This window comes from Amblyomma maculatum, chromosome 6 (genome assembly GCF_055883805.1).
Source record: "Amblyomma maculatum isolate TAMU_Amacu chromosome 6, ASM5588380v1, whole genome shotgun sequence".
NCBI lineage: Eukaryota > Metazoa > Arthropoda > Arachnida > Ixodida > Ixodidae > Amblyomma > Amblyomma maculatum.
Genome location: NC_139349.1, coordinates 34434475 through 34458912, shown reverse-complemented (window position 1 = coordinate 34458912; position 24438 = coordinate 34434475). Strand labels below are relative to the sequence as shown.

Here is a 24438-nt window from a genome sequence, read left to right as displayed (position 1 = left end):
TCAACGAAAACAGCAGAATACGCTTGTAGCGAAAGCAATACTAGGCTAGCAGATGCGTATTTCGCGGTGGCCAGCCGGAGCCACTACTGCGCATGCTCAGGTACAATGACAACCGGTTGCGCTGGGCCGCACCGGTTTCTTCACGGGGCCTGCGCGTGACGCCACGCTCCGCTATGCTCATCGTCGTCTTCATCGCTATCATCACGCTTGACCATCGGGATCATCTGTTCACCGCACAGCTGAAAATATTAGCCGCGGCGTATGCGCTTGCTATATAGATAGACGCGCAATGGATGAAGAGACTGACGGCGAGCGCAGGTACTGTGAACGGCATCAGCGGAGGCTACACGAAGAAGCGTCGACGGATCCAGAACTCATCGCGTGGCGCGAAGCCACCTGACAACATGTGAATGAATCAAGGAAGTCTGAGCGAGCGTCGGAAAGGCCTGAAAAGCGGGAAAAACGTCTCACGAAGCGCCGGCGCCAAGTCTGGGATCAGTAAAGACGCGAGTCGCTGCCGAACAAGGAGAAGAAGACCGTCCAACAGTACAGCAAGAGGAAGTCTAACTGCACATGTTTATGAAAGTGAAGTTTGGCTTTAATTTGGCATTGGATACTTACGTTCAGACTACACAATGGGAAACCGCCATTGATCTTGTGTATCAAAGAGAGACCATCACGTCTAGATACTGTGTATCCAAAATTTTTGATGGTGGCAAACTATTTTACAGACCACCGATCGGTCTTCGGGTCTAAAAAGCATAACATTGTATAAACATGTGCTTTACAGTCATCGAAAACCACGAAAATGTCTGAATTGCTTAACTGGTGCAGCATATATAAACCAGGCGACATCCCAGCTTTCGCTATGTATATCTTCGCCTACCTGAGCTAAGCCACTGCAAATTCGTTTTTGCACCTACCAGTTCACAAAAATGGACATTCAGGCTGCATGGATACACTGAAAAAAAAAAAAAAAATCCCCCAAATGACGTCGTTAAAGCGACCTAGGTAAATTAGCATTGCCACAGTCTTAAGTTCGACGTTTAATATTTAACCTTAGTGATTGCGCTGCTGGGATTAAATTGGTGGTTATATTTAGGGACTATCAGTTTTGCTGAGGAAAAGATGTAAATGCTTGAGTCCATTAGACTCCGCTTAAGTTGTAATGAGGTGCCAAAAAAGTGTAAAGTTAAATCCAAGACTATGATTATAATCGGGTTATTCGTTATATCGGCCTTTTTCGCCTTTCCTACATCTCCCTTACAAGATAAAACAGACCGATTCCTTCTCTTCAGTTTGGCACATATGTAGACCTTGAGAACAATACCTACTGGTCGGAGGCTTCATCTCCGGTTGAGACGGCTTTATTGCTAGCTTCGGCCAATTGTGAAGTTCCTGCACATGTACTGCATGTTTTCATTTCGCTTCGGGGTTCAATGTTCTTGAACCAATTAAACTCGAAACCTTGCGTGTAGACTGATTGAAGTTGACAATGACGACATCATGCAAATAAACCACAGCTCGAGTGACTGGCACTTAGCACGCAAAATGTTCGGCCCCAGCGGTAACTCAGTAGTGGAGCAGGTATTTTCGCTCGGAACACGGGTTCGAGGGCCACTGTATTCTCAGATTTCAGCACATAGTGCACTTTTGTTTCCAGTTATTGATTATTTAGAACTGTCTATACTGTTTTTAGTTTGCATTGTATTATTTATTATTATTAGTATTATAATTTGTGCTCTGCATGCCTGTATATTCTTTTCTTATAACTGCCTAGTATGTTACCCGCGAATTTTATTCATTTTGTCATAGGAGGTCCCCCGGACAGTTTTTACTTCGGCACCTCCTTCTGTAATACTGATAACCATGTATACATGCATCTAACAATGAAAAAATAAAAATGTGAAAATGTAATGTTTTTAATTTAGATGTGCTTTCGGATTCGATATTCAAATAACAAGGCTTTTTCGGTTGCAAAGAAATTTGTATATAATACAAAGAAATATATATATATATATATATATATATATATATATATATATATATATATATATATATATATTATACGGCGTTATCGTGCGTTCCAAAACATCTGGTATTATAGAAATGGATATAGAAGCCTATATTACGTATTCTCTCAAAGCCGATATATATATATATATATTCAGTTCAGTTCAGGCGTTCAGTCGTGTCCGACTCTTCGTGACCCTATGGACCATGTCACGCCACGCTTTCCGGTCTCTCACTATCTTCTTAACATCACATAGCTTCATCTGCAATGCCTCGAGAATGCCATATAACCATCGCGTTCGCTGCCTACCCCTTCTCCGGCGACCCTCAACCTTTCCCAACATCAAATCTTTCTCCAGCGACTCCTCTCTTCTCATCAGATGACCAAAGTAGCTGAGCTTTAACTTTAGAATTTGACCCTCCAATGAGCAGTCAGGGTTTATGGTCGACAATATCGACTGATTTGATCTTCTGGCAGTCCATGGAACTCTTAAGAGTCTTCGCCAGCACCACAATTCAAACGCGTCAATTCTTCGGCGGTCAGCCTTTTTCACAGTCCAACTCTCGCATCCATACATCACAACTGGAAAGACCATAGCACGGGTTATACGGATCTTATATATATATATATATATATATATATATATATATATATATATATATATATATATATATATATATATATAAAGACGTTAAACCCATTATACCCTATCAATGTCATAAGCAACCATAGCATATATATGCTGATGCTGTTCTGGTCGAACGAGGGGCTCGACGCGAGTTTATTCAACCGAACATTACAAAAATAATCAGGGATCCATATAACAAAAGAGATGACGAATCTCGTTATCACTATATGCGCTGAACTTCTAAGACAGAGAAAATGCCACCGCAATCGCTAACTCCTTGCAAATGTAATCCAAAACGATCGGCACAATATGAAGGAGTAATTTGTCAATAACGCTGGAACCCTTCCTAAAACTGGAGAGGAGAGAAAAATCAGCCGATAACTTCTCGGCAAACTAAGATGAAGCAGGTGAATTCTTTATGAGAGTGAATGCCTGCGACTAGCAGTGTAAAGTGAAAAAAAAAAAATGTGTTTTTGTAACTTGAACCTTGCTGCCTAATATGCTTCACACAAAACCTCGTCAATTCTGGAAAAACATCAATCCCGACTCGACAATACCATCACACTTTGCGACGAAGATAATGACCCTATCGCAGAACATGACGAAACTGAAGTTCTGAACTGTTCTGTCTTCACCCACGAACCGGACGGTGATCTCCCTAATTTCCCCTCGTTTGATTTCCCGCCAATGCCTGCAATCAGTTTTGAACAAAATGGTATTCTGAAACTTACAGACTCTTTAAAAAAACTAACGTCATCAGCAGGTACTGACGGCATCAATGCAAACGTATTAAAAACACAAAGCATACTACCAGTGTCATACTGTCTCATATCTTTCAACAATCTCTTTCATCAGGTGCTGTACCACATGACTGGAAAGTCATTCCAGTTTCAAAATAGGTTTCTTCATCTTCACGTCGTAGTTACCGATCCATATCTGTCACTAGCATTCCTTCAAAGTTGATGGAACATTTCCTCCTTTCTCATATTATGAATTTCGTCGTATCAGTCAACTTTTTTTTCACCCCAGTCAACACGGTTTTCTCAAAGGTTTATCCTGCGACACTCAATTAGCATTGTTAATTACTGACCTAAGCTCTCACATTGATCTTAGCATTCCTGTTGACGCCCTGTTCCTAAACTGAAAATGCATTCGACAAAGTTCCTCATAAACGGCTTTTTTTTTTTTTAAGCTTTCCCGCCTGAACAGTTATTCCTTTGTTTTAGATTTGATTCGCAACTTCCTCAGTAACAGGCAGCGATTTGTTCTAGCTAATAAATATTCGTGTTCACGCACATCTGTTATGTCCGGAGTTACCCAGGGCGCCGTCCTGGGGCCTCTGTTTTTTCTTACTTATATAAATGACTTACCATCTAACATACGTTCTAATGTACGGATGTTTGCAGATGACTCCGTTTTTTACCGTCCTATAATTATTAGCAATGTCCCTCAAACTCTTCAACTGGACATCGAAAGCGTAGCAACCTGGTGCATTAAATGGTTAATGTCATTAAAAACGAAGAAAACATCATTACTGACTTTCCATCGTCGTCACTCCCTGCCATCATCAAAATACTTAACCTCCAACCCTGAAATGGTCGCTGTATCATCGTATAAATACCTAGGCATATATTTAACCCGCGATCTAAATTGCTCCCATCATATAACGCAGGTAACAACGAAGCTAATCACGTACTCTGCGATTTTCAGCGAACATTGCGCACAACTCCCCTATCAGTTAAGTTACTAGCTTATCTAACATTTATTCGTGATTCTTACCAAAATAGCGCACTAGAAGCTACACAAAACCGTGCGTCAAGATACTTGGCTTATTCCTATCATGTAAGTGTCAGCAAACTAAAGCAAAGTGCTCACCTTACTAACTTAGCACGCAGACGTAAAACTGCAAGACTTCGCCTTTATCACATGTTTTACTATCACCCTTTTTTACCCTGCTCAAGTCTGTCATCAGCCCCGCCCACCCCACCTCCAGCCGCACGCATCATGGAAAGACTGTTTACACTCCCCCTGCCCGGACATTTGCTCATCTGTCATCTTTTTTTTTTTTTTTTGTTCGCACCCCACGGGACTTGCCAAACATCGTCATGCTTCATTCCGACCCATCAACCTGCAGATCATCCATCGAATGATTCACGTACTCGTCAACCACTCCCTCATGTAATACCCCTTAAATGGTGCCTTTGAGGTATCAAAGTAAGTAAATAAATAAATAAATAAACATAAAGGCAGGGGGTATATTCCTGGGAATGAAGATATTCGTAGTCCGATGTTTGCAGTCATAAAAGAAAAAGGTAATTTCGATTAAATTAATATTATTACTTGACCAACCGTGGTGGCACAGTAGATAGGGCGCTTGGCCGCTGTACCCAAGGATTCGAGATCGAATATCGCTGCGGCGGCCGCTTTTCGAAGGAAGCAGAAAGTGAGGCAGCCGTGTGCTATGCTATACGGCAATGTATACGTGAAAGAACGCAGGATAGGCGAAAGGGTTGAAATTTCTGATGCTCTCCTTTATGTGTGCCCTTCATAGCCTGACTCGCTTCGGGGCGTAAAAACCTTATAAACCAAAAGAAATGTTGGCTACAGGCCCATTAGCGGAATTAAATGCGTAAAAATTGTTTTTTTTTTTCTTTATGCATGTATTCAATTTAGCGAATCGTGGGGCTTCCTGTTGCGGGATATATACTTTTGACTTGGCAACACAGTGCACTGTATAATATGTTTATGGTCCTGGGCATTCACAGTTTGTGCAAAACGAGGATGGCAATTCGTCACGCAGATGTCAATGTTTTGTCGACGCATGATAACTTCATTGAAAGTGGTTTTTTGTTTTTTTAATTAGAGAAGTGTATAAGCCCAAAGCAGACTCCCTGCGTGTGTGAGTATTCTTGATGGCTTCAGACACCTGAGGAAATATTAATATAACCATGTACTCTTGCCCAGCGCTAATGCATTGCACATAGTGATCTGTGTTTGTGTGGTGTATTCTAAGCAGGAAATAAAGAAGAAAATCAAGATGCTGGAGTGTTATAACGCACGTGCGGCCGAAGGGAATTTTTCCGCGTCTACCCCGGTTCGAATCCAACTGAACAGGAGGTTTTTATATATCTCTGAAAGGGAAACCCATTTCGGAACAAAAACATAGCACGTTTAGCTCAGAATTCGCATTGCAGTGCAACTGGTCCAATTAGAGGGTAGTTACTTAGCGCAACATAGACACATACAACAAAGAAGCACCGCAGCAATCGACGCTTTATTCAACGCCCGCTTCGTTTAACAGCTATATGCGGACACCGCCAGGATATTGAATTCCTTACCCTGCGCCCGCTGGCCGAACTTCTTATCGTCGAAGACGATCGCATTCCTCGTCGTGAGTACCACCAAATATAGAAGAAAGGGAAAAAAAACAAAATAGGAAAATTTTACAAGTAGTTTAAAGACGCGCTGCCGGAGTAAAGCATGCGGTCATCACAATTAACGCCCAATAGAGCACTTGAAACCTCTAACAAGACTATAGCTAAAAACAATGATGGAAAGATAGGGCTTGTTCGCTGTCCTTAAGAGTACGGTCTTCTGTAATATCTCTCACACACTCACTCTAACGGCCGAAAGTTCCTGTCTAATTGACTGAAGGTTATCAAGATTACTTTATAAGGCTGCTGGACAGAGGGGAGGAGACGCAAATATTTTATTTTAGTAAACCTGCCAACGTCGATGGGGGAGGTGTGAACGTTTTCAAACACATTCTTCAAATGGTTGCTGAATGAGCTCAGTCTCTGCTGACATTTCAGTACTCGTGAAGTTTGCATGCAACGCTCTCCAATGTGGAAGAGTTGAAGGAGAGGAACCAAACAAGCATACAGAGAGCGCGAGCTCTTAGGAGCTCCGATAACAATGCGTAGGAAAAAAACAAATCAGCTCATACACGCCACCCACGCTTTCTGTCGTGTAGTTCGACTTACGGAGGCGCCTGCCTGAATACGCGCCGAGATTTCCTCCTCCCAAAATTCCTTATCTCTTTCCTATCCTTCTTTCTCCTCGTCATTCGCCGGCGTCCCGAAGCGGTGAGGCTGTCGCGTCCGTCTCTCAAGTCGCCGACAAGTGGCGAGATAGATTACCTCTTCACGTACGCCGTCGTTGGCGGCAGCGCCGCTTCGCAGACCCCTCTGCCTGCCCCACAGAGAAAAGGTTTGACGCACAGCCAGCGTTGAGCCGTCAGAACGCCGGTTTGCCGAGATCGCGAACGTGCTCGGCTCTTCTACTCAAAAGATGTTCTTATTATCCAGATGAGGTGAGGTGTAACTGGCCCAGTGAAGCGGTGGAGTGACATCGTGCGTGCCGTTCTCGGACCGGCGCGAATAACGTCGGACTAAGGAAAACAATGTGGCCTGCTATGATGCGTACTCTGCTCCTCACATGTCTGGTGGTCGCTGGTGCCGCGGCGATGGACGACATGAAACTAGTGGAAAAGAAAGGTAGGTTACGTAGAACTCTCCGCTTTTTTGCTTCTGTGCATGCTTAGCGTCAAGGGCCCTCGTTTTAGGCCGTAACTGAGAAGGGGGATAGACTACTTCTTAAGAACTGCAATTTCTTTCTCTCGAGCTTAGCATTTTGATCTATAGGAAGCAGATTATCAGCATTGTTTCTCACGTTGCCTGCTCTAGTGCCGGTCTAAAATGGTTGGAGTGTAAGGGCATGCAACGTTGCGTAACTACTCTTGAATGCGTTAAGTCCCGTGTTGTGGCAACTTAATTAGGGCATGTAGAGGTATATTTTATAACGCTGCACCAATACGACACTACGAGGGTAACTCTTAAGATGTTTGTTTATAATAATAAGGAGGGTATCTGTATCGCTTCATTACGAAACTACGAAGCGCAAAATGACGTTTTTCGTTTGAGACAATTTTTTTTTTTTGAATTTATCAGAATTTTTAATTTCATCTTTCGGATATATCTGTTCCCAAATATAAAACTAACTTTTGTTTTAATTCTTTCATATGTTCTTGTATTAAAATTCTCGGTGGTTTAATATCATAGAATTTCTTATCCAATTTGATGGAATGATTATTGTCAAGTCATAAGCCCTTGTGTATTTACTAGGAATCCAGGAGTTGAAGCGCAGATTGAACATATACTGTTACGGGGCGGCAAGTCGATGAAAGGAGACAGAACATGACCGATGGCGATGGTAGATGACGGTTTAATGAAACATGGCTGACCTAGCGCGAGCGCGCCTGCCGACGCAAATGCCCGCTTCTTCTTCATCGCCCGTAACACTACTCGGGGCCATCGAGCGATCGTCCTGATCGGTGGAGGAAGAAGAAGTCAAATTCGATCAGGTTGATGGCATGACGATGATGTGTGGATCGGTGAAGACAGAAGAGAAAGAAGGTAACGGCTTGCCGCTATGATCACCGATGAAGCCTGGCCCAGGAAGCTTTTCCTGCAATGGTCGTCAGGATTTGACGATTGGGTTGCGTCCCAGGCGCGCATCAAACAGCACAGGCGGTGGGTGATATCTTCACGTGTAGTGTTGTATTGGGTCGGTGGGTTCGTCGTCTGGTCGGCGTCTCAGGTCGGTCGGGCCCTTTGGTTAGGTCTGTCATGCGCTGTGTCTTGTGATGTTTTCTCGGGTGTTTGTGGCGTCTCGGGTCGGTGAGGTCTTAACGTCGGGCTACTTGTCGTTCTTCGTCTCTTGTGGTCAAGGCAGGGGACTGGGCGGGGGGTGGAGAACGGCGACGTCACGTCGGGTCCGGCTGGCTGGGGAACCGCTAGGCGATGCGTCGTCCCAGGAACTCGCTGCCGACGGCGCAAGAAGACACATGGTGCCGAAGCTCCGTGCCAAGATGAGTGATGATGACGTAACCCGCGCCTCCAACCAAAATGTTACGGGGGGGGGGGTGATTTCCTGTTTTATAGGCGCTGCTCTCTGTTTAACGTTGAAAGTTCAGCCGAAACTCAATTTCTATACAGGCCACTGCACAAGCCCGTGGACCGGAGGACGCTCAAGTGGGCGGTCTCGAACGCTGACGCTCATTTTCTCGCTTATTCGGTAGCTAAGAGACAACTGTGTTGAGTACGGTAGCCGTTCGTAACGCTTCTTTAAAGCAAGCGAGACGGCATTTATATACAGCACAGGCTCACCGTCATGTCTGTTCTTTACTATCCATCCCGTAAATTTCAATAGTACGAATCGCGGAAAGAGTCTCGCCCTTCCGACGGCATTGATGTCCGCAGTCGAGACTGTTGGAAAGGGGAAAACTTAGAGAACACACACGTCTATTCTCGCATTCAGTTCTGCTGTGCTACCCGACAGCGATTCATTTCTGCAACGAAATCATAGTCCGATAGAGGGAGGGAAATCCTAGCAAGCGAAAAGTTTGAAGACACTCCACCGTAAAAAGAGCAACTGTAGGGGCTAGTTGGTGCATTATTGCGTACTTTCAGGAAGCGCCAGAAAAACCAATGCGTCAGTGCACCTTCGGTGACATTAGAGAAAGCAGAACTGTAATACTTGAAGGACCATAACTTAAGAGTTTCATAATGTCTACATGGGGCTGATTCAGCATGTTGGTTTTCTTTTTGTTCTCGTTCTTTTCTTTCTTTATTGAATTTCCTTCGTGCACAAAGGCGTGGACAAAAAAAAAAAAGCAACACCGCTCGTCTTTACGCATGATCTGATATCTTGTTGAGCTTAAATATATTCATGTTGCCTTCGAAAACTAAACTCGTTAGTAGCTCTTGTTCGTGATCATGTTTTTAACCATTCCTTGGGAATAGCTAGCGCTTTTCAAATTTACGCACTCCACCGGTACTGGAAAGATGTTTCTCCATTTCTCTGTTTTATGATGGAGCACTACTCTTTCAGCCTGTCAAATCCAACGGTCTTGCTCTGTGTTTTAAACGTGTGAGAAGAGCTTTGTTCTCGTAATTTGTGGGCATTTTCTGTCAGAAGATGAGAGCTAGGGTAAGAGAGGATGAGGCCCGTCTAAAGTAGTAAAACCATAAATAAAAAGACTAGCGCAAATAACACAGACACAGACATCTTCTCCTATGTCTGTGTTATTTGCGCTAGTCTTTTTATTTACGATGACACACCAACTAGCCCAGCTTTCTGCTTAGTAAAACCATCAGCGAAAAACTATATGTCATATAGCTGTGCTGTTCTGTGCCGTCAAGTGGAGATTGCGAAGAAGCTCGTCGCAAACCTCATCTCGAGAGTCAACGAATTCAGTTGGGTACCGAACCATCGACTGGGTAGAGTAACGCGTTTTTACTGCTGGGAATGAGCGTAATGAAGGAATATTAGTATTTCGAAGACCCTGTCATCAGTACTCGAAGCATGTCGTTAGACCTGTACCTTTGAAAACTGCACGCGTCCTATGCCGCAGGTTTGGAAAGCTAAGCTTGACGAACAGCCCGTTTCCTGGCTAGAGGGTGTAAGTGCGTTTGTGTGAGCCAACTTGAACTTCGGGACGAGGGCGCATGCAGACGAATATGATACGCTGTTGTGTATCTTGTTCTTCTATACACGCTGTCATCTCAAAGTTCAAGGGGACCTGCACAAGCGGAAAGCCCAGCTTGCATTCGGCGTTGGTCGCAGGGGACAGTAAAACAGCAGAAAAAGATGGCAAGGAAGATAACCTCACTAGTTGAGATAAGGAGGCGCCCATACACGGCGAGATGCGGAAATATCAGCATCTCGTTAAAGGCATGCTGCACACACCGGTGCTCCAGGAAAGAACATCTTTTTGCCGCAGCCGCGTCCCATTCACTTCCGCTCACGCCGCACAAGACTGATTCACTCGGATCATTGTGAAACCAGCGATCCCTTCTGCGGACGGGGGATGCGTCAGTGGACAGCACCGTTCTGGCGCCTCGCGGCTCGACCGCCGGCGGCGAGAGGTCAAGCACCTTTCTCCCACATTGAACCTTCCCCAGTGCGTCGACAATAGGTCTTTCCATCGCCTGCGTGTGTGTGCGCTTTCGCCTACGTGTGTAAAAATGAATGGATACAAGGTGGTTGGTTTGCATTTGAACTCTATCGAATAGTTCCGACAAAAATACTGCCAACAATTTGCATGTGGTTTGTGCTTTGCGTTCGTTGTGGGGCGATTGCTGTATGAGTTTTTTTATCCATAAAAACGGTGGACATCCCACGACGCTCGTTCATTATTTCAATAGAGTAGTGGTTTTAGACATTTCTTTAGAGCTTATAAGCTCTAGCTAGTACTCAAAGAGTACGAACTCGGGAATCGAATGCCTATTCTGTTTTCACCTTTAAGCCCATTAGAGATCATATCGATGATAATGTTTCAATGGATTCCTGCCCACTGCGGCCTCCATGGGAATGAGCAGGCCGATGTTGAAGCGAAAAGCGCTCTCATCAATGGCTTCCAAACAGCTGTGCCTTTTTCAAGAGCGGATACGACGTGTCTTCTAAAGAGTTATATGAATATTGCTACAGCAGCTTACCGGGCTCAACCAGACGCCCGACACATCCGTCTAAGAAGGCTTGATCGAACATTTAAATTTAATGCTCCGCGTGATATTCCGCGTCATCAGACATGCTTGATACATCGACTTCGTTTAAACGTGGCTTTCACGCGCAAGTACTTACATTTAATTGGACAGATGGACTCACCGGAATGTTTAACTTGTGGCATCCCAGAGACTGTGGACCATGTATTATTGGTGTGCCCAGAGTATGCGAACGAAAGAAATGTGCTAGCTGCTTCCTTGAAGCGTTTAGACAAGAGGCCTCTGTCGGAGGAACTGCTGCTGGGCGCATGGCAGGACAAGGGGAAGGGCATCCAGGCAGTGCGCGCTCTTTGCCGTTATTTGAGCGCCAGCGGACTTGATTCACGTTTGTAAAGCAAGCTGCTGTGTCTGTATATATGTTTCATATGCCTTCTCTCACATCGTCACTCATCATGACCTTCTTTCTTCTCTCCTTCCCCTTCCCCAGTGCAGAGTAGCAGGCCAGATTTGAATTATTCGGACCGACCTCTCTGCCTTTTCCTATCAATAAAACCATCTATCTATCATATCGATATTTCATCTTTCTTTTCTTATAAAATTTTAAGCTGGTTCATGAGAAAATAAAGGCGCGCGATCTGTCACCCTTCAGGATGGGCACCTGAACCGCGACGAAAAATAAGGAAGGAAGGTGGGACTGAAAGACGGAAACAGGTGCCGTAGCTCAGGGCTAAGCAATGATGTCGACTACTATGGGGACTCTAATGTCACACAGGCCGTGGTCTCCAGCGCTAACGACAACCCACCAATGGTCGCAGACCGCTAAGGGAGTCGGAAACCCCCGCAGCCGAAAAGCGGTCGTTGCAACCACAGGAGGGAAGTATGACAGGCCAAGTCAGATCGGAAATCAAGGACGTTATTACTAGTATGCAGAGCGCCATCGAGAACTTGCACACGACGGTTCTCGGTTTAGGCAAACAGGGTCACGACCCTCGAAGGTAAAATGAGCAGCATTGTGGCAACGGTACACCAACAGTACCCGCAGCATTTCCCAGGTACAAAAATGAGAGGCGTCTCTCACGATGCCCATACACAGATTCGTGCCATTCACTAAAACCTCTCACAGTGGTCCTCTTGTTTGAAGAGAAGGCACGTTGCAGCATTCACATATACACGCATGTCATGCGAGGCAATGCGTTTTGCTTTCGCCCGAGCTGCGAGCAGCACAGGTCTCTTACTTCGGGTGTAGCTATCGTCTCTCCAACTCTCTATTTACGCTTCCTTTCATTGTCCGTACGTGATGCAGGCGAATGCCTGACAAGAAAGAATGTAGGCGTACCACAAAACGAAATCCTTTCTAATGCATGTAAAAAGTGCGTGTGGTAGCAAAATTGAACGCACGACGTCATTGGTATTTTATTCCGTTATCTAGGGCACATGTACTTCGGTTGGCGCGCAAGACGAAGCGGCTCGCATGAGTCCTGCTGTCTTTGCGCTTCCGTTGGCCAGTTTCAGGGCGGCCGTGGCATTATCCTTGAAATGATAAAGGCGTGCAATTTCGTGGAACACAGCTATTTGATTACATGAACGAGTTAGTGCCGCTTGTTACAACCAATCACCTGCGTGCAGGTGAAATCGATTATCCTGCCGATGATATTTGGAGCCCTCCAGTCACGTCACCCAAGTTCGCCCATTCAGCTTCGGGGGCTTTCACCTTCTCAACAGTCCCGTCTGCTTCTTAAACGCTGCAAGTCGGTGCAGACTATTCCAGCTGCCGTTCAGTTGTATCGAAAGCGCGGATGCAGTGTGTTGAAAAATCTTATCGGCATACGCTGCAAAATTAAGGAAGCCCGCATGCAGTAACATCGGTTGCTGTCCAGAAGGTGCCAGTTCAGAACTAACGATTCGCCCACAACACATTATTGCGCCTGTAGGGTGTGCGGGCTCATCGCCACGTACGGTGCACCTGAGACTTGTGATTTGCTTACAACGCCTTTCGTTTTATAGACACTAAAGGCGTGAATGAAGTGTCCGCGACAGGACACCGGAAATTCTGGTCTCACAGAAATGTACGACACCGTGGAGGAAAGAAAATACCTCAAATTTTGGTGGCGGCCAAAGAAATGCATAGGCGCGGAAGTCACAGTTTCTCGTCAGTTTTTGTGGGAACACGAGCAGTACAATTTTGGTACGAAAAATATAAGATTTCAATAAAGAAAGAATATCAATTGATTGCTCTTTTGAGAGCACTTCTTTTCTTCTTTTTTTTTTGTCAAGTAGAGTTGGTATCCCCAGTGTATGCGTCTTTGCCTTTCGTATGGGTTTCACGGGGAGTCAATATTGTGAGATTAAAAACCACAAGAAACAGCGCGTCCTTTTATGAACCGCTCAATTTTTAACTTCGTAATCTACACAATGGCTGGGAAGCATTGTCCAAGCAATACAATGGTTCTTTCTTCGTGACACCCATGCGCTTTGCTCAGGCACAATAATCTCGCACTGATCGCTCCAGCATTACGCACTCCAACGAATACCCGGTTTTCCCGTCTTTATATTCGACGTGTAAGGCAGCTTTGAAGATATTCCCTGCGACAGAAAATCGCACTAATCTGAAAGTAACCTTCACCAATCACGACCAGCGACGCATACGACCCAGTGCTCGTATGCGTGGACCAATTATTACATTAATGGATGCTGCAATGCAGAAAAGCCTATGGCTGCTACCAAAATGAATGAATTGCTCGATTCCTCTCATATGTGCCTGGAGTTAAGGAATTCAAATGCCCCTGTTTTTCGACCACGAAATCTGCCTCGACCGTATGTTCTGAAGAGTCACTTCAATTCACATAGCGCATCTTATTACGCCACACCCACATTGCGCTTGCTTCACGCAAAAGCCTGAACCATTTTAGTCGCGTGTCTGACATAGAAGCGTAGACTGCGATAACGGCCTTTTGTGCCTTAGGCAGCCTTCGAATAATCGATCAAATTCCAGCTTATACCCAAACTCAGGGCACACCGCCCTTTGCCCGCTGCCACAAAACGTCCATTGTTGGGGCTACCCGATCCCTAGGTAGACAGCGTCACTGCATATAACACCATGTTGGAGCGGCGAGCTGATTCTCCGTCGTTTGCACACCTACCACCCTGATGCGGGATTCGTCACTCCGCCGCTGTGGATCGCTGACATTGGTAACGGCCAGAGGAAGCAATCAGCCGACTCGTGCCGGGCAAAGTGCCAGGCTCTCGGATGAAAGGGATCCCGTTGTCCTACCGTTCTCTCGCGCGGAAGCAGTGTCCCCACCTCATAAGCTGTGCGTGGGTGTAGCAGCCCCCTCTCCAAGCAGCACTCTCCTCCTCTTTGTCAACAGAAAAGACATTCCGCGGCGTTTACGTTTTTACATGTCTCGCCGGATTCGCGAGATCAGAGACGCGGGGGTTTTCCGACAGCTTCAAAACCCTAGCGTGTCACACCAACCACATCTCTACGAACAGCGCCCTCGCTATGACAGTGTGACGGCGGTGCGGACTGCGGCTTAGCCCCCCCCCTCCCCCCCCCCCCTCTGCTTGCAATGCGGACGGCGGCGGACGTGAACCACGTGATCCGTGACGACAGTAACATGATGCGTGTCATGTTCATAGGCTTTTTTCTTTCTTGTGAGGCTGCTCCTCCTGGTCTGATGGAAAACGGGGGTAAGATATTTCACTGAAAGTTGTTGCTATTCTTCATGCGCCGATTGCTCGGAGAACTCAAATATCGCAGTTTTTAGTTATGAACCTTTAAACGTTACTGAGCCTAAAACGGTTCTTAGCTAATATTTTATTTCTTTCACACACTCACACACATACACACGCACAAAATCCTTTTGTATTTTTATGTTCTCAGCTGTGAACCCTGATCTTCTGTTTGATAATTTACTCTGGATATTCAATCAGGTGCTGTGGATCCCTGATTCATTATGTATGAACAACGCGCAATGGTTTCCCGATTCGAAACCTAAAGAGTAAATACTTATTTCGTTTCATTGTTTCATATCCAGGCGTCAAATTGTGTTTTCAGAGCATTGTAAAGCTCTTTTTTCGGTCGAATGAACGTTTTATTCTGTCTTTAAAATTCAGTTTCACTTAACTCGACCTCGAAAAACAATATTATTCTTCAAACAAAACCGACTGAGCAGAACCAATTGCTTGAAACTTTTCCCACATACCTCTGCTTTTGAGAGTTATTCTATTAAATGTTTCAAATTAACGATATAAGAGAAGTGTCGCGTAAGGATTAACTTCTAATTGATCAAAATCAACAATGATCAGTTGAGTGCACATGGGCTTTATTAAAGAGACGTTTCTGTTGTTATCCGCCTGAAGGAGGAATCAAGGATGAGGAAAAACTTTTATTCCATACTTCCTTATCTTACTGAGTGGAGCCCTCAGTCCAGGGCCCCATGTGCCGCCTCAATCCTGCAGGCCCGCCAGAACAGCTGTCGTTGGTCTCGCGGGTTTGTGCTAATGAAACAGCCTCAGAAAGGAATAAACGCATCTCAGTCCATTAGTCCAGTGGCCATTGCAATCCTCTTGCCCCGCTCGGTTAGCCGGCATTATTCGGTCAGCTCCATGCGGGACAAGGCATCTTCCCAAGAGGAGAGGGTGGAGTGATTTATAGGTGAAATGCCGCCGGGTGGTGTTGGGCAAGCCCAAAGAGAATGACATAGTGTAGGTCGGTGTTGTTGGCAGGTGGGGCATTTTTCTGAGTAGCGGGTGGGGAAGAACAAATGTTTCTGGTACATATTTGTATACGTGTGAGTCTGCAGTTGTCGCCATGCCAAATTTATTTATTTATTTATTTATTTATTTATTTATTTATTTATTTATTTATTTATTTATTTATTTATTTATTTATTTATTTATTTATTTATTTATTTATTTATTTATTTATTTATTTATTTATTTATTTATTTATTTATTTATTTATTTATTTATGTACCTACAGCGCCCATTGAGGGCATCTTCGGCCTTGGTGAGTGTTGAGTGCGGCGGTGGCAGTGTTCTTCTTTGTGTACGGTAATATAGTGTAATGTGGGTGTAAGACTGTAGAACTGTGCTGGCGTCCTCTCTGTCTACTTCCCCCTCCGCGTCCGTCGACAGCGCCTGGAAGGTGGCTGCTCGGGCGAGCGCATGCGCACTCTTGTTGCCAGGAAGTGAGAAGTGACCAGGGGTCCAAACGATTTTAACAATGAGAAAGGTATCATAGTGTATAGGTGAGAGCACACGTGAAGCCTCTAAAGATAATGTATTTTTAGCGAAGGCGCGACCCGCGGCTTGTGAGTCTGTGATTATTGTATATGTCGGACTGGTGTGATGTTTGTCACGTGTGTCCATGTGGTGTATGAAGGCGAGTGCTACCGCTATGGTGGTCTCCTCAGCCGTCGTGCTCGAGTTCCTACCACGAACGGAGCCCGTCATCTTAATTGAGTCATTGGCGTCCGTAACAGCTAGTTTCATAGCATCTGTGCCCGATAGATATGAAGTGGTCACAAATTATTCTCGTGGAAAGTGGAATGCCTGATCCTTAGCGGAATAATGAAGAATATAATCATTCATGCATAAATGACTAACCTTGTGGAAAAGGCTAGATTTGACATCTTAACAAGAGGATTCGAGACTAGGCAGATGCTGTATATAGAAGTATGTAGAGCATCCAACACAGGCTTTGGTTGTCACAAAGGATAAAACTTGCGAATTACCTGACATTGAAGTGCAGGCGTGGCAAAACAGAAACAAATATATCTTAACGCGATTGTATTGGAGGCTCCGTACTTCATAAAATCCGGAGGCGGCATTGTCGGCACTATGAGTGATAAATCATGAGAAGCCTTTGGCAAGTGGCAGTACATAGCAGTACTGGTCGTCGGGTTACGTGACGTCAAGCCCATGTCACATGGCCACGCTACGAACTGGGGCTTCGCCTTTGATATAGCATGGGTGAAATAGGGTGAAATAGCAGGGCAAGTGGACCGCAAGTCAGACAGGCTTTCCTGCATAGGCATCGCAGGCACGTTCTTACAGTTTGGTTAAGGTAGTGCTTCATGTCTATGTCGGGTGGTTTTTATGTAATGTGGTAGATCAGGACTGCATGTCAATTAGCATGTGATGTATAACTAAGGTATAAATTAAAAGAGTAGCTCGTAAAGGAATGGAAAAGTGTACATACTATGCGAATGTGAAACTGCAAAGACGGCCAATAGGAGCCATTGCCGCTGCGGCATCGTATACTCTGGGCGGAACTTCGACCAAGCCTAAGTTTCGCCCATTCATTTTGAGATAGGAAACATATTGAACAGGACTAAAGTACGTGCTGAGGCGTTCGCACATCTTTCTAGCACATTCGCACACTCGAGTACTCCGCACAAGCAACATTTTGTCTTCGATCCCTGGTCCACACTTACGCTGTTCCGGTTTTCCTTAGCGAATCTAGCATCCGATCTCTCGAGAATACAGAAAACGCCAGACGAAACACAACAATACACACAGGAACACTCAAAAGTACCGGATGTGCATTGTAAGAAATGTCGGAAGGCTCTCGGATTCTCAATTAGGCAGCCCGTTGAATTCGGACACAGGACTGCGAGTCAGAACGATCACGCCACGCAACGCTTGCCTCCCAAATGACGAAACAAAGAGGCGTCCTCCACTGTGGAATGGTGTGGTCATAAAATAGATGAGCAAACTACGACGAAAATCTCTAATAAAGAATATCCATACCAGAGCTCTTACATCTTTTAACTCCCGTTTGGGCAGCCCAATTTTTGTTTTTTAAAAGTATGCATCTCTGACTGGTGAAAACGTTGAGTACAAACTGAGAACTTGTAATTGCCGTATGTATTCAGAACCACATCGAAGAATGTTATTTTAAAAACTTCTTTGTACTGAACATAAACCTGAAATTAATGACAACTGACGCTTCAGCACACGCCGTCAGAGTTTCAGTTTCTGATTTTGTTTTTCGTAGCACCGAATCTTTATTATGTTCCCAGCCGTTCAGAGTGCGCATGAGTACAGTGCTGCTACTGCGTTGTTAGCATATCTTGGCAAGTGACCTCTTTTGTTTCGCAACTATTACAGCTATAACGCTAACCACAAAAATGCTCTAAGTAGTGTGGAACAGCCCATTCCCGACAAGGCTTGACGGGTATTACGAACATAGAGACAAAACACTACATATATAGAACAATGCTTTTATTTCTAGATTTTTAATATAACGGAAAATTTGCGAACAATTGACAGAGAGTATCGAGAATGTCACTGCGTTAAGTTGATCCGGGGCCCTTGTTTGTCCCTGCCTTCTGAGACCTAGTACCGCTTATATTCAAACCCCATGTTCTGCTGATAACTGATACACTCAGGAAAATGTTCACACGTGTATGTTCCGGGTTCTTTCCAACGCCGACGTGTAGAAGCGTTAATTTGTTCGTAATATCTCTGTGACCACGTCAAATACTTGCGTGCTGCACCCGTATTTATTTTCAAGAGTGTACAATAATGCCTTTATACGCATCCCTGCAGCAGCACTAAAACATGCCGCTGTGTATCATTGGCGGCCTTCCCCTATGCTTACAAAAAGAAAGCCTGCTTCTTTATACTTTTGAATAAATATTAAAATATGCTCAGGAATCGCCGCAGCATTTCGCCCATCGGCACCATGCTCATATTACATTTCTTTAATAAAGTTCAAACTAAACAGAAATCAGGATTTCTAGAACAGGTAGCTGCCGTCGGGCCGCCAAAATCCTTGGCGTCCGACGGTAGCAAACACACCTGTAATATTTTCTTATCAGGCATAAAACGAAGCATCTTCTGCTTCGCTTTGACGGAAGCAATATTTTAGAAACGAGATTCAACCGCCGTCCTCCCATGCCTGTGCTTGCCAAGCACAGCTCGGTTTCTTCTGTCGTCAGCACCGCCGGGTGAGCGCCATTATTCTTCGGGAGGAATGTCAGAGGAATGGGAACGTGATCCGGCGCGCAGCTTTTGTTTGCTGCGCACGCTGCACCGCGGATGCAAAGTAAGGCGATCTCAGCGAAGGCCCGCGACAAGGTGCATTCCTCAGTGATAACCAACGCAGAGGCCGGAAGCCATACCGTTCTTGCTCGAAGTGCCGAGCATCCTTTGTGCCCTTCCACGCGAATTGTTTGCCTTGCGAGCTACCGTATATCGTGTACCTGTTTCCTGTGACAGTGTCACTGTCGATGACGACATCGGCTATTGCGGATTGGTTTTCACCACGGATTGTACAGTTTTTGCGCTTGCATGGTGCGTGCCTTTTGTTCCCCGCCATTTCAATCCTTATTCTTTGTGTTGCGCGCTTCGTTTTTACATGTTCAGAGTGTGGCTTCTTTCTGTCTTCTCACTCTCTGCACCGTTCCTCCATTCCCGTCTCTACTTACCCTATCTTTTGCCCTTATTTCTGTAATGTTTGCCTTTTCTGGTGCAATTGTCAGCCTGCATGCATGTTTTTCCGCGTCTAGATGTCATTAATCTCAACACGTATAACGCCAGTTATAAAAGTGGTTGTGATAATAATGATGACAATCGTGATGATGGTAATTGCAACAACAATAAGAATAAAGCTAATTAGAAAGTTTATTGCGCAAAATTTGCATACAACTTCACAAAGTGTCGCTCCATCAAAGCCAACGTAAGGCTTGTTAAGAGTTAGCCGCAAACTAAAGCCATTTCCGATGCAGCTTGGTCGTCATATTGTTGCGTGGTGGCATGACAAGCGATGGAACATGGCGACACAACAGAAACAGAACGACGTGATGACATGACGATGAAATATGCTTTAATGGCCAGCGGACCTAGCGCGAGCACTCTGCCCCGCGCCACTGCCCGCTTCGTCGTCTTCGTAGTATGACCCAGGGCCAGTGAGCGATCGTCCCGATCGATTGCTTGTAATCCAATGCATGATGTGACAAATGAGCACAACGGAGGACTCATAGATGAAATGCTTAGCACCAGAATGAATGCGAGATTGGATGAACGCTTGCCTCGGAGAATCAGGTTCAATGTTCACCGTTTGCCGAAGGCCAATACCCCTGGACACGCCGGGCGGCTTGGGCGGGGGTGCTGTCTTCGCTCGAATGGTCGTAAGGTCGCTTCGTCGTTGGGTTGGTCGGGTCGGCTTTGGGCTCTTCCTGGTCATTGTGTATTGTGGTCAGGGCTGGGGACGGCGCTAGGGAGAGCGGCTGGTCGGGTCTGAGCAGAAAGGGTTGGAGCGGAGCTGTGCTGCGATCTCCACGGGTTTTCGGCCGACAGTGCTGGCTTACAGATGTCGTCGATGCTCCAATGCGAGGATGGGGTTGACCCGCATCTCCAACCAAATGTTACGTGGTGGCATGACAAGCGATGGAACTCGGCGACACAACGGAAATAGAAAGACGTTATGACATGACGATGAAATATGCTTTCATGGCCAGCGGGCCTAGCGCAAGCACTCCGCCCCGCGCCACTGCCCGCTTCGTCGTCTTCGTAGCAATATATTTAGATACAGACTCAACATGAAAAACAAAAGGGCAGTCAACAGTCAATATAAGAGAAAGATAATAGCAGAACCCGGCTTCATATAGGAGGTAACTTAAGAAGTTGGGCTAGTTGGTAGTACTTATCTGTGGTAAACGAGCGCAAAAAGGACGAATACGGCAGAGAAGTTGTTGTTGTTGTTGTCCAAATAACTTATGGCACATACCCACAGAGGGGGATCGGCCAAGAATTGGGTAGCAAAGAATTTTTTTTTTTTAATATACTTGCATGAAAAAAAAAGTTTTGAGGGGAAGAGCAAAGGAAACAAAACGGGAAATAAGTGAAATATAAAATGAAAAGTGGTAACACTCACGGGAGATTGACACTACAATTGTAGAACAAGTGATGTTTAAATATTTAGCAAGGCAAACGATTTGAGTCCAGTAAAAAATTTTGCATGGCGGTAAACACAGACCTGTGACTGTGCCCAAGGATGGTGGCGCCAAATGATAACAATGTCGGGCTGCTTAAACTAAGGCCAAGCTCTTGCAATGGCCTTTCCATCAACTGTTTTCTCAGCGTAGTAAAGCGGCGGCAAAACAATAAAAAGTGATCTAATGTTTCTTGTTCACCGCAAAATGTGCAGACGGGAGACAGTGCCAAACCAGACCTGTAAAGATAGAAATTTAAAGGTGGGATACGGCATCGCAGCCTTGTTAGTGAAATCTCAAGTTGCCGTGAATGACATAATTTTCTATTCCAAGAATAATTTGGATGCAGGTAGTCATCAGATCTTAAAAGATGCCCATTTTTCATATTTAATAGGACGTTTCTTCGAAACCTCGCTGCGGTGACGTACGCGGTCGCCGGGAGGATAGATAATACGGGGACATTAAGGGACTCTTTTTGCCAAATTGTCAGCATATTCATTTAAAGTCACATTGCTGTGGCCTGGTACCCATACCATATGTACAATTTTCAAATGTCTAGGGATCAGGGAGACAAAGGTTTTTACTATTGCAGAATCCACCGACGAAGAGAGAGATGAACACAAGGATAGAGAGTCGGAAATTACTGCCACTTTAGAAAAAGAGGAGTCTAATTTCCGTAAAGCGAGTACCACCGCCAGAAACTCCGCCTCAAAAATTGGGGTGAAGTCCGGAAGCCGTACAGAAAAAGACCAGTCTAAATGTGGACAATATATACCCACACCCGCCTTTTCATTACTTTGAGATGCGTCAGTAGCTACAACTAAACTAGCAGAAAGACTTCTTAAATGATCTTCTAATAATCCGTTTAGAATAACGGATGATAAGTTTTTAGCATTATTCGGGAATATGTCGTCAAAGACAATTTTAATAGATGAACCGATGGTTTGTATGGGTAGAATACTAGGAAGGGAAACATTTAAAGGGTCCAGCAAATTTTTGACCATAACAACCTGCAGGGTGTGAAATTTAGACCAATGGACACCGAAAAAGGAGGTCGGTTGACAGCAAAAAATAGACATAGATCGGTGAAACTCTGATTCATATATCCTTAACTACGTCTGAACGGTTAGAATTTGTAATCTATATATCAAGCGTGGAATCCGGGCTTCAAGGTAGAGCACATTGTTGGCAACAAATTTTGGAAGTCCCAGACACAACCGAAGTGCTTCTCGCTCCAACAGAACAAGCGGTCGAATTTTATAAGTTGCTGATCCAGAAAACAAGACTGAACTGAACTCTAAAATTGGACGCACATACATAACATAAATCATTAAAAGGACATCTCTCCGCATTCCAGACCTGGGACGACTAATTCGGCGCAACATGCCCACGGCCCGAGCCCCTTTCGTAGCAATATGGTTAATGTGGGGCTGCCATGAAAGATTATCATCATAAGTGACCCCTAAATACTTTAATGATTTAACCTGTGGTATTATTTGCTGCTGATACATTACAGACAGACTTACAGAATATTTTATATTAAATACGAGGACTGCGAGAGAAGACGACTACACGACAAAGTGCTTGTGTCGCGTTGTCGTCTTCTCTGCTGTGTCCCTTTCTTACGCCTTTTTTCTTAGGATAAGGCGGATCGGATACATATAATATGGACGTGTCCAGAAATAAAAAATATAAATGAACAGACAAAGACGGAAGAATTTTGGGAGACTCTGCTGATGAGCTCACACCCTGAGACTCAGCTAGGTTTAATCCGACTGGCTGAACACGCCGCCTGGGTGCAAGAGATCCAGGCCGTCGTGCAGGCGGATAGGTTGACGACTATCCTGTATCTGTTGGAAATTAAAGTTTTGCCACCACCACCCTCGTTTACCTTGAATTCATATAGAAGGCTTATTGACAAGGAGTAAACGACAAAACAAAAAAGAAAGTGCAACATAGTAGTGAGTATAACAGAAAATTTAAATTCTAGTTGTTTGAGTACCCATACTGGATGGAGTATTGCAAAATTGAGGGTTCAAGCTCTTAACGAATCTCTTGAGCTTCTATTTCGAATCTTCTTGGCCATGGTCGTCTGGAATGAGATTGAAAACAGTCGGATATACAACGCCCGGGTTGCTCTAGCACAACGCGTCTAGAGTAACGCGGTACAACATATCGGGAAGATTTTCTAAGAGTAGGACATGGCATAAAGATACTCTCAAAATCACTACTTCAAAAGTAGCGAGACAGTCTACACAAAACGAAGACGCAAAGAAGGCATGCCAACGAAGTCAAAAAAGGATACATGATCTGGAACCATGAAATTGTATGCAACGCTCTTAAAAATCTCCTTAGCGCAGCATCAGTACGTATGTGAAGATGCAAAGAGCAGTTTCTAAACGAGACTATGGAGTAACGTACAATCATTTAGGCGAGCGCGAAATCGACCATATTAAAGGAAGAAAAAGGGCTAAATATTTATTATTGAGCAATAGGCATGATACACAACGAACTATACTACAAGTATTCTTGCTATGAATTCGTCAGGTGAAATAACTGTCAAAATACATTTCTAAATATTTCAAAACGTCCACATATCGCACAGGGCTGCAACAACAAGCCGAACACTCATCGGCGTGTAAAAATATGAGTATATCTATTGTACCTTGCTTATGGGGTGATAGAAGTTATATAAGCTTGTCTTAGAGCAGTTGACAAGAATGTGAATCTCAGATTTCGCAGGTCATTGCTGCTGGAAAAAGTAGGAAACTAGACTGTGGAGCTCGACTGAGGAATACTGCGAAACTATTACGCCTGATTTCAGCATACCAATATGAGTTAGCGCGTAAGAATTGGAGGTTTTGAGAATGCAAGGCGCTGGCGTTCCTTTCCCATCAATGGAACGAAAGAGGCGGCGAAAGGACCGAGTCCCGGCCTCGCTTGAATCCTTTTATCACTCAATGAGTGCCCGTGAAAGGTCTAATCATTGGCATGGCGCCACACGCCGCTCATAGGGGCAACGGGTTCAGGGCGGCTCATTGAGCCAATACGTCTCACTTGATCACAGCACACGGACTCATGAATTAGGGTGAAATTTTCGTGCAGCGTTTCACGCAGCGTCTTTAAACAGCGTGCAGTGTACAGACGATTCATCCAAAGACAACATTTACAAGTAGGTGCCGATGATTGAATGGGATTTTTTACAACGTCATTTTGCGCCTCAACATAAATTTTGCTTGCCCGCTACGCTAATGTCAGCTGCTGCCGTGCTTACCATGCGATATTTCACATCCACATTAGCATAGGTATGCCGTTCTAGGCTATACTAATAAAAGTGCTCAGCTAATC

The 24438-nt window shown here is 44.8% G+C and overlaps 1 protein-coding gene across 1 annotated transcript in view; it reads left to right on the top strand.

Annotated features, from left to right (window-relative positions):
• The first annotated feature begins 6773 nt into the window (after positions 1-6773).
• Positions 6774-24438, top strand: part of LOC146185475 (uncharacterized) — a 49438-nt gene continuing 31773 nt past the window's right edge. Inside the window, exon 1 of the mRNA XM_084607831.1 lies at positions 6774-7138. Within this exon, the coding sequence (XP_084463957.1) occupies positions 7045-7138 (94 nt within the window). The 5' untranslated portion in view covers positions 6774-7044. The remainder of the gene's footprint in view (positions 7139-24438) is intronic.